General features: G+C 37.0%; 3 protein-coding genes across 3 annotated transcripts; all 3 read left to right on the plus strand.

Moving 5' to 3' along the window:
* On the plus strand, nt 1-1,908 carry LOC136847869 (uncharacterized). Its single transcript, XM_067119855.1, has 3 exons — nt 1-190; nt 550-705; nt 985-1,908. The coding sequence occupies exons 2-3, from the start codon at nt 559-561 to the stop codon at nt 1,228-1,230; spliced, it is 393 nt and encodes a 130-aa protein (XP_066975956.1). The 5' UTR covers nt 1-190; nt 550-558; the 3' UTR covers nt 1,231-1,908.
* Nucleotides 1,909-6,302: 4,394 nt separating this feature from the next.
* On the plus strand, nt 6,303-10,060 carry LOC136847870 (uncharacterized). Its single transcript, XM_067119856.1, has 6 exons — nt 6,303-6,350; nt 7,180-7,267; nt 7,402-7,526; nt 8,149-8,304; nt 9,037-9,188; nt 9,776-10,060. Exons 1-6 carry the CDS (start codon nt 6,303-6,305, stop codon nt 10,011-10,013), a joined length of 807 nt encoding a protein of 268 aa, XP_066975957.1. The 3' UTR covers nt 10,014-10,060.
* A 742-nt stretch (nt 10,061-10,802) lies between these two features.
* Nucleotides 10,803-15,337, plus strand: LOC136847871 (mite allergen Lep d 7-like). The gene is made up of 6 exons (XM_067119857.1): nt 10,803-10,955; nt 12,884-12,966; nt 13,496-13,614; nt 13,906-14,061; nt 14,532-14,683; nt 15,090-15,337. Exons 2-6 carry the CDS (start codon nt 12,906-12,908, stop codon nt 15,286-15,288), a joined length of 687 nt encoding a protein of 228 aa, XP_066975958.1. The 5' UTR covers nt 10,803-10,955; nt 12,884-12,905; the 3' UTR covers nt 15,289-15,337.
* Nucleotides 15,338-16,046: the final 709 nt, after the last annotated feature.

Consider the following 16,046-nt stretch of genomic DNA (forward strand, 5'->3'; position numbering starts at 1 on the left):
GATCGATTAGCTTGTTGCCGTTCTTAGACTTGGGCACTCTTGACCTCTTGGTACTCGCCCGCTATCGGCAGCAGTGATAAACGGCCATGCCCGCCTATAAAGAGACCGTCAGCTAACTGAGCTTCCATTGTCTTACTGACAACGAACACTACCACAAGTGTGACTGAGCTCTTCACTAAAAAGATCAAATGTGAGTACTTTACAGAGGTTTATTGTTGTCAAATATTTTGTGATGTAAAGGTTTACATGTATTTCTGCAAGCCTTTCAGAATGTATTATGTGATCATTGCCAGAGTAAGCTTTTTCATTTGTATGTAAATCAAGTTGGTCACTGGAAGTCAAGAGTTTATTCATGGACTTGCATTTTTTATGAAACATTTAAACTTGATCATGTTAAATCATACAGTTAAAACTGAAATCACTGGGCCGAGTTTGACATTCTGGAGAACCGCAACTGTACCAAGGGGAGGTCCTATAATCACATATAACCTCAATAAAACCTGCTTTTTTGAAGTTTATCCGCCGATTAACAAGAATCTCTCGTACCAGAAAGAAACCATGGCATCCCGTGCTTCCCTCAGCGCAACACGTTTCCTCACCTCCCTACGCACCGTAGGGACACTCAAACCAACAGCAAACCCAGCCGCTCAGAAACGCCTCTTCAGGAGCTTTCCTGGTCTCCTGGGGGCTACCGACTTACAGCCGGTAAGTGCTGTACTCTCTTGAGTGGTGAGGAGTCATACAGTCTTGTATATCTCGTTTAAACACAGTATCAGCACCATAATAATAAAATATAATTGGATAAATGTCCTTAAATGAACGCTAAAGATAACTAGACCTATATCTTTTGTATATCGTGCACAGGTGGCAGAACTGATGTCGTCTAAGCACAGCATCAACGACATAATACTAAAATAACACTGGATAAATGTATTAAAAACGCTAAAGAGAACTAGACCTATATCCTTTGTACATCACAAACAGGTGGCAGAACTGATGAACCCAGAGGAAACCAGCAACAACACATTTTTCGCGGACTTCGAAGAGTCCCTTCGGAGGTGGCAAAACGAGGCGCAGATGCTGAGGGATATTCGACTCATTCCTGAAGACCTGGAACTCTCCAAAAGAATAGAGGAAGCCTCTCGAGAGCAACTGAAAGACCTCCTGGAGGCAGCTGAGGACGAAGTCCTGGACATAAGGCAGGGATGGATTCTGTCCGTCAACTATTAGGTTCTGGGACACGCTGTGATTTCAAAGAACATTCATCTGTGATAGCAACTTTCGTTACTCCGCTGCGGTGTGACTTATGTATTTGCTATGAGACTAGGCCTAAGGCTTGTAATACGATGTATAAGCTTGGTCTAGCTGTAAGGCTGAGGATTGCACTTGACTCAACTTGTTACGTTGATCACTGGGATAGCTTTGCCCCTTAGTTTACTGATCAGCTTTAACAGTAGTAACCTCTCTTTTTATTAACTACTTGACAAGACTCATATTTGACCTGCCGGACATACCGTCCGGTTAAGAACCTTAAAACTGTTGCCATATTTTTAATATAAGCAAAATTATGAACCACGTTCTTTCGACATGGCACAGCCGCCGTAGCTCACAAGACAGATTGTTTTCTTAACATTCTGCTACTTGTTTCCAGCAAATTTATAAAATTTTCTTATACTAAAGGAACTATTTAATCGTAATTAAACGACTCATGTTTACTGTATATGACATCTCTCAATAATGATTAAGACATATTTCTTTTTGGATATTTTGTGTGTATTGTTCTGACATAACTAAGTATATATATTTTTGTATGTATCGTCCTGACCTGACTAGGTATTCCTTAAAACCACATATATTTGTATATATTTTTATCTGGAACATTATAATAAACCCATGCTGAATATGAAAGCATTTTTCTTTTACCAAATATTTTCAATTCACACTTACCTGCCATTTTAATGTCTGTTTTTTTTTTATTTCAAATCTTCAGTGTACAATACTTACGTTACTTTAAAAATTACCACAATACAGTTATTAATAAAAATTTCAGACAATATTTGCTATTTACTTTCATATATTTTGACAATATTTTGTTTTTCTATTTTAAATTGTCAATTTATTCTGTGGTAAAAAGTTTGGTAATCTCATATTTGCAAGCTTCACACAATGTCACATTTGTTTTTGACATTCTAGATTCAATATATATAATCAAATTAAGGTCATCTTGACACCAGTCCCAAAGAGTATCCGTAACATACTTCTGTTAAAAAAATCCATTATTACTGTAATATAAATCTTTTTTCCTCATTGTTTCGAGGTCTAACTTCACTTGTGATTTTTATCACATATAACTTGCCATTTGTTTCAAGTATTTCAAGAATAAATCTATTAACGATTTTCCTGCTGTTCTGTTAATATACTTATTGCTACATACTTCCAAATCATATTCCCGTTGAAGAGAGGACACAATATCTCGATCTTTCAACAAACAATGATTTCCTACTTTCATTTTGGCAATCTCTTCCCGAGCATCCAAATTTACTACACCTAAAACATGAGCTTTGTTGTCCACTATACAAAACTGTTAATGTATATTCTAAGATGAAAACTGATGAAAGCCTATTTTCTATTAATTAAATCGTAGCTTTACGAACTCCTGATAAATGTTCCTGTGAATGAACTCGATGAGCATATTGTACCTGGCCAATTATGCTTTTCCATCTCTTGACTAAACTGAACTTAATTATTTCATCTGAAGCCTCAAACAGGATATTTCTTATAGAAACATGTAAATGAAGACTTAGGCTAACTATTTCTACCTTTCCAGACTACCTCTTCCAACAGAAATCAGTCAATTGGCATCTTTTAAAGTAATATTTAACTCCTAAGGAATCGTTGTAAAACCTGTCAATAGATGGCAGCACCGTCGCTCAACCCCCTCGTAGTTGCCCTTCTTGGCGCTATTTTGAAACTTTTGCCCGCGACCGTAAGAATTTTCCCGTTTATTTGAAATTACCGAGGAAATTTCATGCTACGTATATATAACTATTATCACCGCATATTCACTTATCTCTCGAGTCATTTTTTTTATCGAAATACCAGCTCTAGCGCCACGGAATTTTGCGATAACTTTCCGGCCACAGAAACTACAGAAACACCAGTTTTGTAAACAAACGCTTCTTCTTCTTCCATTAATGTATTGGAGTCTCAGACAATATTTTTGCTCTGTAATGCCGTGCAATTTTTCGATATAATTATGATCACGGTTACATTTACTCATGGCACAAGAACAAATATCATCTGAAATCCCATATTTTAACCTAGAAAATCTGTTATACAGGTAAAAGGAAAGAAAAAACCTGCGATAGATACGTATTTTAAAACTGTTCCCCAGATTGGAACGGTAAACAGAAAAAAAATTCTTCCAAAACAGGAATGTTTGGCTTTCCTGGAACAATAACTAAGCTGGTTGTTGGTTTCCTTGTGACTATGACTATATAAATGAAAATGTCATCCATGGTGTAACTTCTGAGGCTCAGTATGAACTGCCTAAAGTTCATAAAAATGGTCGTCCCTATTGGCCTATCTTATCTGCCTTTGGTACACATAATGGAATAGCAAAAAGATGTTCTTCCGAGACACAGGTGTTTGGCTTCTTGTAATTGTAACTAAGGTGACTGTTGGCTTTCTTGTTACTATAAAAGTGTAAACAAAGATGTCTCAGCAATGACTGCCTTTTAGGCCTATCTTTAAATTAATGACTATGGAAAACATTATTATAACCTAGAGAAATTTCTAGTCCCAGCGATAGTGCCTTTAACGACAACACAGTAAATGATAAAATTAGCGTTTTCTATCACTTTGAAAAGATCATTAGTTTAAATCTGGAAGAATATACACTGGTACTTTTGATGCTGAATGCCATTTTCACTAATAGTCCTCTGTCTGAGACTATAGGGGATATCTCTAGACTGCTGAAAACTGCTAGTTTTGTAATAAAAAAAAATTCTGTGCACAAGCTGATGGTTGCGCCATGGGTAGTCCAACTAGACCTAGTTTTGAAAATGCATATCTAGCCCACAAGGGCTTAGCCAGGAATTTTTGTTTTTTTCTGGGTGTGGGGTAAATAGTAAGTCTTGTATACTGTATCATCACCTCCACTGTCTTGCAAATAGACTTCATGTAATCTCCTGATTTTGGTTTACTAACCATCGCGTCAACTCATCTATTCGTTGACGCTTTTATTCTCTGAGTTTTGAGCTTAAATGATAACTAAGATGGACAAAGAATTCCAATAAGAGTGACAGAGGAAGGATATTAATTGATCTGTGTTGGCAGTCATAAGCAAATGTAACAAAGTGAATGTGTGTGTGTGCGTGTTTTGAGCCTTTATCTTTGTTAAGTGGTGAGGAATTGCAATACATATCTGTATGAGATATCTGTGGACCAGCTTGAAGGTAATTCTTGCTGGTTAAAACTGGTTTTAACAACGGACAAGTGCTTATGGCCACTGTATTCAAGTGGCTTTCATGTCAGTTTTATCACTATAATAAAAAAATTGATATCTTGATCATATTGGTTTGACTCATTTACTTGAAAAAAAAAAAAAAACACAGAATTGGAAAGGATCTTGGCTTAATCGGAAGCGCATGGGACTAGAAGCCTACATTAGACCAATGGCTTACTTGTCACTTTGAAACCTTCTATGAAATGACAACAGTTACAACACCACCATATTTCTGACCTTGTTATCAATCTTTTTTTACAAGAATAAAAGAAAATGCAAGATAAAAGAACGCACATAACGATAGTGAAATACAGAATTCTGTCGTTGCTTGGGGAAGGTTGATCGCTTATCAAAGGCGCAGCTCTATTTTTATCCCACTGCTGTTCTGAATGTGACTTGTTTATCTTACTACTTGAGGTGACCTGTGCTTCACATAATTGAATTTTGTTGTCCTTGTCAATAATCAGCAATGTCATTAGCCTGAAAAACAAAATTATAGTCCTATATGTCTATCAAGCAAATAGGTTATAATTCTGTAGGTCTGTTGGGTAAATAGATTAAAATCATATAGGTTTATTGGGTAAATAGATTAAAATCATATAGGTCTATAAGTTAATAGATTAAGATTACGTGGGTCTGTTAAGCAAATAGATTAAAATCATATAGGTCTATAAGTTAATAGATTAAAATCATATAGGTCTATTAGGCAAAGAGATTATAATTCTATAGATCTATTAGGCAAATCGATTATAATTCTATAGGCCTATTAGGCAAATGGATCAGAGTTCTACAGTTCTCTCTCTCTCTCTCTCTCTCTCTCTCTCTCATATATATATATATACAGTATATATACACTATATATGTGTGTGTGTTTAATATATACACACACACACACACATATATATGTGTGCGTGTGTGTAAAAACACTTATAAGCCGCATGTGATTTGTTTACCAATAATTGTTGTGTACATGCATGACTGAAGAGTTGCAGGGTTTTTGTGCCTTTGTACCATGTCATTGTTTTTAAGTTTACTTTTTTATTAGTTACCCTAAATCTGAATTTTTTTCACACATATATATATATATATATATATATATATATATATATATATATATATATATATATATATATATATATTCATGATGTGCAGTAATTATAGCTTATCAATACTCATTCAGGCGCTTTTATATACCTTATCCTTTATTTATTTCATTTATATTACATAAAAAAACTGTGAGAGGCTTTCAAAGTTGGACAGGTGCTTTGATAAACCACATTACAACTGGAGAGAGAGAGAGAGAGAGAGAGAGAGAGAGAGAGAGAGAGAGAGAGAGAGAGAGAGAGAGAGAGAGAGAGAGAGAAGACAGAGAGAGAGAGAGAGAGAGAGAGAGAGAGAGAGCTGTCATCCTGTTCACTCATCCACTGGTAGGAGGTCCCGTTCCTGGCCTGTTCAAATGACGGCACTTGACGTTAATCAGAATCACCTCATAAATGTGTTTATTTCAACTGTCATGCAATCCTAAACAATCCTATTTCAACCCTAAATTCATTCTCCTTATCAGCTGCGCGAAGGAGCCTGCTTGCTTGAGTCCAAAGGCACAAAAACTAAGAAAATATTCTCACGCGTACTCAACCATTTTTTGAAAAGTTATCCGTGTGAAATTAAGCCGTTGCCACTTATTTATTTATATGTGTTTAAGGACTGACCAGCTAAGCCAATCAGTCATGTTTATTCGTTAAATTCTTAATGTTTTTATGGATGCATGTTCTGATAATGGCCTAATATAAACTTGATGGCAACTGCGGGAATGGCGAAGATCTGTCTGTTCGAGGAAACAAAGGTAATTTAATGTGGATGGGTGGGTGGGAGTCCTAGATTTAAAGGCCCTGCCCTCTTTTCGATTTGGTCAGAAACTGCTAGGCTACACAGGTGAGTGGATGGAGAGAGAGAGAGAGAGAGAGAGAGAGAGAGAGAGAGAGAGAGAGAGAGAGAGAGAGGGTTAGTACTAGTGCTTGGGATTTCTCTTTTTTTAGTACTAAGCCTTTGGTACCAACCCGAGAGAGAGAGAAGATTTAGTACTAGTGCTTGGGGTTACTTTTGTTTAAGCCCTAAGCCTTTTATACTAAGGCTTGAGCTAAGAGATGACTAGACTAGAGAGAGAGAGAGAGAGGGAGAGTATTTAGTACCAGTGCTCCGGATTACTTTTGCTTTAGTACTATGCCTTTGGTACTATGGTACTAAGCCTTGTGCTAAAAGAACGCTAGGCCAACAGATCCTCTGGCTGACAATGAATATGAAGTTATATAAAGCTATCCCTTCCTTTATCTTATTTTATCTTAATTACAGCTGTGAAGTTTTCAAAATGTTACATAACAGGAGAGATTCTAATTCGTTTTCACGGCCAAATTATGGTCGTGAGAGGCCTCTACGTATCTATGCACAGCCAATATCTGTCAATAATGCTTGCACGCAACAGTGCAGTCAGTGACCTGTATAAATGCAAACTTCCCTTTATACATATATTTCAAAATAGTCTTTTTACTTTAGTTGCTGTCAAGACTAAGAATCTATAGTTGTATCTGTTTCACGTAGAAATTTATCATTCAGAAACTGCCAAAGAAAAGAAAATCAATCAAGAATTACTTAACAGATTTAACACTTTTTTTCAGTTCCATCGGCATAGAAAGAACTTCGACATGATACCAAAGGCATTGTTCTTTGCTGCCCTGGTTTTGGGCCTAGCAAGCGGGTCACCAAGTAAGTCCCAAAATTTCCAGTCACCCAAGTTACCCTTTTCAATCATATTTTTATCTTTGTCTATTGAAAATAACGGCCTAGCAATGCACAGTTAAGAAATATGGCAGTTTCTACTGTGTATTTATTTTTTCCAGGGACAAATGACGAGGGGTTGAACAGTTTGATCGACATGATCCTGAACACTGTCGATCAGAAAATTCTGAATGCCGGTATGGACCCCGCTCATTTGCCTGACGTCGTTCACAAGTTTGAAGAGACGGTGAGTCTAGACTTCATCCATGGAGTCTAAACTTCATCCTTACTCTAAGCTTCATCCTTAGAGTCTAGGCTTCATCCATAGAGTCTAAGCTTCATTCTTAGAGTCTAGCTTCATTCTTGGAGTCTAGGCTTCAGCCTTAGAGTCTGAGCTTCATCCTTTTAGAATCTAAGCTTCATCCTACCCTCAGAGTCTAAACTTCACCCTATCCTTAGAGTCTAGGCTTCATCCCTGGAATCTAAGTTTCGTTCTTAAAGTATAAGCTTCCTCCTTAGAGTCTAAGCTTCATCCATAGAGTCTAAGCTTCGTCCTTAAAGTCTATCTAAGCTTCATCCTTAGTCTCAGAATGAATTATCTTCATTAATTCTATGCAAAATAGAGTAACCATTATCACTGATATAATCAAGGTTACGAACTGCAAAAGAGTAATTAGGAATAAAATGTAATAAATTATTGACTAATGCTTACTGTACGTCGAGGAACTAAGCCCAGGAGAGCTAAAGTTCTCCATTATTGAACCACCATTGGTAAATCTGCTAGACGTAAAGGCTAGATCACCACAACTTCGACATGACTTCCTTCAGGAGATTCTTTCAATTGGTGTGCCTCTTCCTTCTATTCGCAGATTCTATTCGTGACGTGGCACGGGGAGGCAAGTGCCTACAACGGCACTCTCTCGGGAATGTCAACGATTCATCGAGTTGGAGACGCCGAGTACGTCCTCGACGATAAGGGCAGGGCCATTGGAGCCACCACGTCATTGAGTATGAATGTTTTGGAGGTAAGACGTCTGCATAGGCCTAGAGAAAAACAGACCTGCATTCGCTGCTTTGTCACGTCCGTATTTTCTTCCTTTTGCTGTGCAAATCAAGGATGAAATACACTGAAGTACTCTGAGCATTACATAAAAATTTAGTAAAATATTGCATAGGAATACCTGGAAAAATACACTGATAGTAACAGGAGATGTAATAGTAGTAATAGTATAGCTTGTAGCAGCGTCTCTCCACATAGCTTTGGAAAGGAGGGCACCCAATGCATGTACGTCTAGTCCTATATTTCTGTTCCTTTTTCTGCTCGGCGGTTGATAAACAGTAAACCGTCATTAATTTCTGGAACATTCCTTCTCTTATGTAGACGTAACAGGAAAATGGAGCAGACTTCTTTTAAAGCAGAAAATTCAAATTTTATTTTCAACCGCCATGCGCAGAATAATTAGCCCGTGTAGAATGATTAGTACCATCTAATAATGTGTATAATCCCAGTAAGTTATTGATTTTACAATTAAATACCGTGGTTTTATAACAATTTACCCATAGTTTCGAAAAAGAATGAACGCTGTAATCATACACGAACGTAAACATTATCTGAATTGTCATCAGTTTCCAAAGTTTTTAGTTTATCAATTTTACTACATTTTTAGGAAATCTAACAAGCGCCTGTCCTGTCTGTCATTCTAGACAGATTATTCTCGCTTTTAGTTATCTCATCAACTGGCCATCTCTGTCACCAGGGATACTACAAATACGTGGCCCAGTTCATGGAGTTAGGACCTGCTGGAGATATCCTACTGCACATAGAAGGCATCAGGCTGACCTTGACAACGGCGCTAGATGAGCATCTGTGTGTATTCTCACTGAAGGAACTGAACATCGATAATATTGGGTGGGTGATTTTTTCCGGAACTTTTTCATGCTATAATGAAATTTGTCTGTTGCGTTTTTCATTTCATCCTGAATTAAATAGCTCCATATATCTCGTGGTTTAAGACTTAGGGTTAGGTTGGCTCATTATGGCAAACTAACCTGAGCGCTGAGGCCATTTTTTTTCATGCCCCCATTGAGATAATCGTGAATACCTTATTTTATGATATAAAGATCATAAAGATGATTATAGACGAGAAACTGCATGAGTAAATATTCTGCGATACACAAGAATTTATAAAGAAAGAAAGAGCAAAACATATACGAGCTCTATCATTGCGGTAGTACATTACATGAGTCTAATGTGTGAGGCATGTTCCATAGACCTAACATTTATAATAAATCTTCCTCGTAATCTGCAATGCATAAAAAGTCAAATAAAAGGAAAGTATCAGCCTAGGGTGTCAGATACGTTCCGTGGACCTAACATTTATCAGTCTTCTCTCCATAACATCCTGCAATGCAGAAAAAGTCAAATAAAAAGGAAAACGTGAGTCTAGGATGTCAGACATTTTCCGTAGACCTAACATTCACCCGTCTTCCTCCCAGACACATCACCATCACCATCGACGGTCTAGGTCTCCTGGACTGGATCGCCAACGCCTTCGGAACTCTCATCGCCAACGTCGTCGAGGTGTTCTTGAGAAATGCCATAGAAAGTCAGATCAAGACCATCATCAACGGCGTCCTCGACAACTTCGATCTTTACCCCTACCGATGGATTGTGCCCTTCATCCACTGCGACAAGAGGCCTTTCCCCACCACAGCTGCTCCAGCCATCCATTAGGAGTGAAGGGGGCCAGCGAAGCTGAGAATAAAATATTAACAATTAATTATGTCTGTTTTATCTTCTTCCTTTCGAGGGTTTCGCGAAACTGAGTCTAATTTCCCCGGCCCCCCCCCCAGTGAAATCCTTTAGATCGGTCTAAAAAGTTGTGTTTTTTTCACAAATGAAAGTCTCTCTCTCTCTCTCTCTCTCTCTCTCTCTCTCTCTCTCTCTCTCTCTCTCTCTCTCTCTCTCTCTCATGAACATAGCAAGTCATTTGCCAAATACGAAAACTCACTATCAGCGAAGCCAGAAAAGTTCTTAAGAAAGTGGTTTTTAAAAGATTTCTGCTCACCATTTGACAGTCAGGTTGTGCTTTCGCATACTGCATGGCTCCCATTGCCACCAACAGGACAATAAACAAATAAATAGATAAATAAACTGATAGATCAAGTCATCCATTTTTAATGAAACCTTGGGCAAATCATCAAGACATATTTCTCAAATCTCAATTGCTCTTTGAATACTGAACATCTGCCATTTATAACCGATAAAAGGCTATTATATAACGATACATGGCAATGCCAATAATATTTCAAACGCTGGTAACTGTCCAAATGAAAAAATAAACCTCATGGATTTGTGATAAATGAAAATTTTGATGAGTCGTATCCATACCTATGGTAACAATACTTAACATGACAATAATCATGAGACTATAACACCTTCAGTATCATATGCTCAGGTGATTTTTTAATACTGCAGATTATTTCCCATGATTGCATACAAAACACTTGCAAAAGACCTTGTGATTTCAGTGGACTATATTCGTTGTTCTCACGTAAAGACAAGTGGGCACAGGACTTTCGTTCTACGAGTACCGTGAGAAAGGGACATCTGGCAGAGAGCACAGAATATAAAAACCCTGGTCTTATCTCGGGGTTGTTTACTTCAATTTTAAGGGTAAGCTGTTTCTGTGGTAGTTTTTTATACGTGAAATAATTTTTTGTATCAACTCTCTCTATAAACACTGGTGTACAAAGAAGCATCGGCGATGGAAACCAAACATATCGTCACTTTTTCTCAGCCTTGAGAGAAGGGACGTAAAATCTCAAGCCTAAGGCAAAGAAGAAGAAGAGTTGATTTGGCCCAAATATGTTTTATCTCTTAAATCTAATAATTTTATTTATGTAGAATGAACCACTTTCCTTGGAAATCCTGACGTTTCGGGTGTTATTATATGAAAATATTTATTTAGATAAATGAGAATAGACAGCGAGAGAGTTGGATAGATCGTATAATTTCCCATACAAATCCGTGTTCATAGGGGTATTGTAGCTGCATATTTATATTTTTTTCGAAAGAATATAGACAGTTACTGAGAGAACACAATTTATAGCTAGAATATCTTGCAGATTATTAACCAACTGAATTTCCTCCTCAAAAATGTAGCTATCTATTTGAAAATTACTATTGTCTATACAAGAATTACCCTATTTTCAACCCGAGTAATGGTATCACAATTAATAATGTATATTTCCTGAAGACCGTTGATACTGATGCATGCAATTCACGGACCCGTGGCATTGGCGTTGCTCATACTAATGGAAAAAAGTAGGAAGAGGCTACCTCCTTCAGTAGACGAGTAGACGAGTGTCCTGCATAAAGGAGGATGAGGAACCACTCTTATAGTCTAGAGGCGTTTGTTGCAAAACAGTTTGAGATTCTGCTTCCAGCTTTTTATTATTAATTAATTTATTTATTTGTCTGTTTTATGTAGCCTGAAGATAGTTTCTTTGACAGATAATTCAGGAGCTCGTCAATCATTTCTGGTTAGTATAACCCTCTGCCTTGCAATCGTTGCTTATCTGATAGGCCTATTCTGGATGCTATTTTGCTCACCCAGGCAATAACTTTAACCCGAGAGAAACTAATCGTCTTCTGAAAAGAATATGCTTTCTATTCATGAGGTTACAAGTGAATATAACAAAAAGAATGGCGAGGAAAGGTATAAACGATGATGCTCACAAACCGAATACAAGGATCATGAAGTCAAGGGCAGCTAGACCTAGCCTTGGGATGTAGATGGGTCTCCTACATAATCCTTGATGATGAGTTACTGAAACGTGAGTGTAGACCTAATTGTATCGTCAGCATCCATTTCTTGATGAAGGATTCATCGTGAGTAAGAATGCTCGATATATAGACGAAGAATGATATGGTGGAACTTGGAACACGAAAGAAGAGGGCGTGAAGACATTGCAGGTTCAATTAGCGTTGAACTGGTTTTGGCATTAAAATGCACATCTAAAGTCCTTGTCCAGATGATTATATGGTCAGTCAAAATGTTTAAAAGTTTTTCTTTCCTATTATTGATAAAATATAGCTTTGTCAATACTTCCATTTCTATGGTTAGCCCATAACTTATGGGAACATTAGATGTATCAGTTCATTGTCATATTACATTTGCATATTGACTCTGAGCCCTTTATGGTCAAGGCCTAGGGTTTGTCCTCGAGTTAACTTACAGGAAATTTTGTTATAAGATATGTATTCTTGATAACAGTAGTCAACTTTATTTGACTTCAAGAAGGTCCTACGAGTTAACTTTTTAAAGACCAGTTTATCACAAGCCCAAATGAGAGCAAGCTGTAGATTAAATATATTCTTAAAACAGATTGAGGAGACGATACAGTTATTAAAAAAAAATTGAATTTGCAAATATGAAACTGTCAGAACTGCAGGACTCTATCTACATGATGTAACCAAATATTGCTGTTTTTGTTTACAATAAAAATTATTCTAATGGATAGGAAGATGTACATGGAATTTGCAGGCTTTAAATAGTTATTCGTGTAGAGTATCATTTACGCAATATTGCTCTTTTTCAGTGTCAGCTGCATAACGAGAATCATGCTGGGAAAGATTCTTCTTTTGATTGGGTTATGTTGGGGCACCGCGACTGCAGCTCCAGGTCAGTATTGTGCGTGCGTGTGTGTGTGTGTGTGTGTGTGTGTGTGTGTGAGAGAGAGAGAGAGAGAGAGAGAGAGAGAGAGAGAGAGAGAGATTAATATCCGAAGGCGAAAAGAATCGTTATTTGTAAAGATGGCTTAGACTCAGATGCATAAGTTCATTGCTGTTAAGTGTGTCCCTGTTATTAGCCTATAGAGAGAGAGAGAGAGAGAGAGAGAGAGAGAGAGAGAGAGAGAGAGAGAGAGAGAGAGAGAGAGAGAGAGAAATTAATGACATCGAAAGAAATCATGATTTGTAAAGATTTCTTAGACTTCAAAAGTATTGATCCATTACTTATGCATATGGTCCTATAATGAAACTAGACTAGGAACGGTTAAAACAATGGTTGTAGGCCTATTAGACCTCATGATACATTTCTTTCAGTATGGTGTAGTTGCCTGAGATCTTTTTATACTTTGAAACTTCTTGACTGTTTTGATAAAGCTTTCGTATGGAAACGGTTATACTTTTGTACACTAAATCATGGACAGGTGAAGACAGCTTGAACCACTATTTGGACCTGGTGTTCGATAATCTCCAAGTTCTCATCATTGAGAATGGCCTAGATCCATCTCCACTCCCAAACGCCACAACTAGCTTCAGCAAAAAGGTATGTAATTGTTTACTAATTCTTCTTCTTCTTCTTCTCCTAAATTTTAAAAGAAAACATTGAAGTCAAAACTTAATAACTTCCTGGGTTTTTTATGAGTTTATCTGTCTGAAAGAGAGTAAATGGCATTTCAGATATTGCTTGGCACTGATTCATTACTTATACATATAGTTCCATTATGGAACTAGACTAAGATGGTTAAAACAATGGTCATAGGCCTAGTTGGCCTTGGCATATGCAGAACCGTACATTAGCCCTTTATTTGAACGCGATTACCTAATGTTTGCTTAGGTCTTAGGTGTCGAATGGCATGGCGAAGCTGCTCTTTACGAAGGATGGCTTAGAGGTCTCTCTTCCATGTACCGATCGAGCGATGCTAACTTCATCAAGGACGCAGAGGGCGTCGTAATCGGCATTTCGGCTGGGACGGGTTTAGACGAAATGAAGGTAAGGTCTGAGAAAGCCCAAATGAAGTATTCAACTTCTAGACTTAAGAAGTCTGTCAATAACACCGAGCAACCATCGGTCTCAACATAGTCACTGAGTGACTGAGTCCTCTTCAACAAAGCCCTAATAATAGTCAGTCTTACTACCCTAAAACAATTCTCCTTGTATTTCAATAATTTACTTATATTTTTATCTATTTATTTATTTATCTATTTGTTAATTTATTTTTCTTTTTTAACAACTGATCTCTTTCTGTCTTCCATCTTATAACTTTTGTTACCTCTTTATACTGAACACTCATATTCTTTGAAAGCTTGAATTTCTTGTCGGTGGCCACCTTTGGTGGGCTTGTTCCATGTGAAAAGGTATCATCTTCTGACTAATAATAATAATAATAATAATAATAATAATAATAATAATAATAATAATAATAATAATAATAATAATAATATTCTTATTTTTAACAAAAGGGTCACTACACTTGTTTGGCTCAATTCATGGATCTGGGTCCCATTGCTGACGTCGTCATTCATGTGAACGGAGCTGCTGTCAGCTTCGAGGCCGCTCTAGACCGTGAGGTTTGTAAGTTCAAGGTTGCGAAACTCAACGTTGATAAGATTGGGTAAGAAGAGCCTCTTTCTGTACCTTTTAGATTAAGATGCGCAGAAGATAGTCCTATATCTCGTTGAACATAATGATTTTGTTTCAATATCCATTCTGTTTTATTCTCTAAAAATTGTTAAAAATTGTAACAACTTGAGCAAAGATTGCGTCAAAACGTTTTCAGTATCCATTCTGTTTTATTCTCTAAAAATTGTAACAACTTGAGCAAAGATTGCGTCAAAACGTTTTCAATATCCATTCTGTTTTATTGTCTAAAAATTGTAACAACTTGAGCAAAGATTGCGTCAGAACGTTAGGCAGAAAGTTGAACCACGTTTTCTGTAACTCATTAAACGTAAACATTGATTTAGTTTCAACGCCTATTAATTTTTAGTCTTTAAAAGGTGACCCATTCTCATTTTCAGGCACATAAGCGTTGACGTACACGGTTTGGGTCCACTCAACTGGATTTTGGAAATTCTCACCGAGCTGGTTGTCAACGTCACTGAACTGTTCATCAGAGACACGATTGAACAGACTGTACAATCCATGATCAACGAAGCTTTGGACAGCGTCGATCTTAGCAGCTTAGCACCGCTCCTTGGCTGCGATCCAGTTCAGTAGCAAGGTTTCCTTTCTTTTCACTGAAATAAAAGACAAATCTTTGTGTGCGTGTGTGTGTTTTTTAAAGATACCTCCAAATATGTTGCGTTTTGAAATGTAGGCCTATAATTAAAATTGATCAACATCTCTTTTGTATTCATCTCTAAAATTCTATGTAGGCCTATGGAGGATACGAAGATTTTACAGCACTGAATTCGAAGAAGAACCTTTTTTTTTTAAGAGAATAAACCAGTCTGTTGAAATTTTTAAACAAGACAAACCTTCTCTCGGGAAAATTATAATATTACTACTCTGAGTAGGCCTACACACATCCTTTTCTTAAACAAGTATTTAAAATCGCATCAATACCATTTCTAGACACCTTGAGCTTAACGGTATTCAGTAAAATGTAAAAAATAAGAACCAATACTTATGTATTGTCATCAAATATAAATAAATAAAAATCATCCTCAAGGGTTAGTGGTATTCATTTGAAACAACTGTGTTACCTAGAATACAGGGACTGCAATACTTCTTCCTTTAGAATTTTTTTGAAGTAATACTGATATTATTATTAACATTTTTGGCGAGATATATATAAAAAAAAAGATCATCTAGGCAGTTTGTAACACCTCTCACCCGGATACATGTGTCTTAACTATTATATACAGTGAATGGAGACTCATGATGTTGGATGATGATACTCTAAAAACAACATTCTTTTAGAATCTCAAGTCATATTCTTTTATTAACTTTGACCACTGTATCCCCAGAGTTCC

Source organism: Macrobrachium rosenbergii, chromosome 17, assembly GCF_040412425.1.
Source record: "Macrobrachium rosenbergii isolate ZJJX-2024 chromosome 17, ASM4041242v1, whole genome shotgun sequence".
NCBI lineage: Eukaryota > Metazoa > Arthropoda > Malacostraca > Decapoda > Palaemonidae > Macrobrachium > Macrobrachium rosenbergii.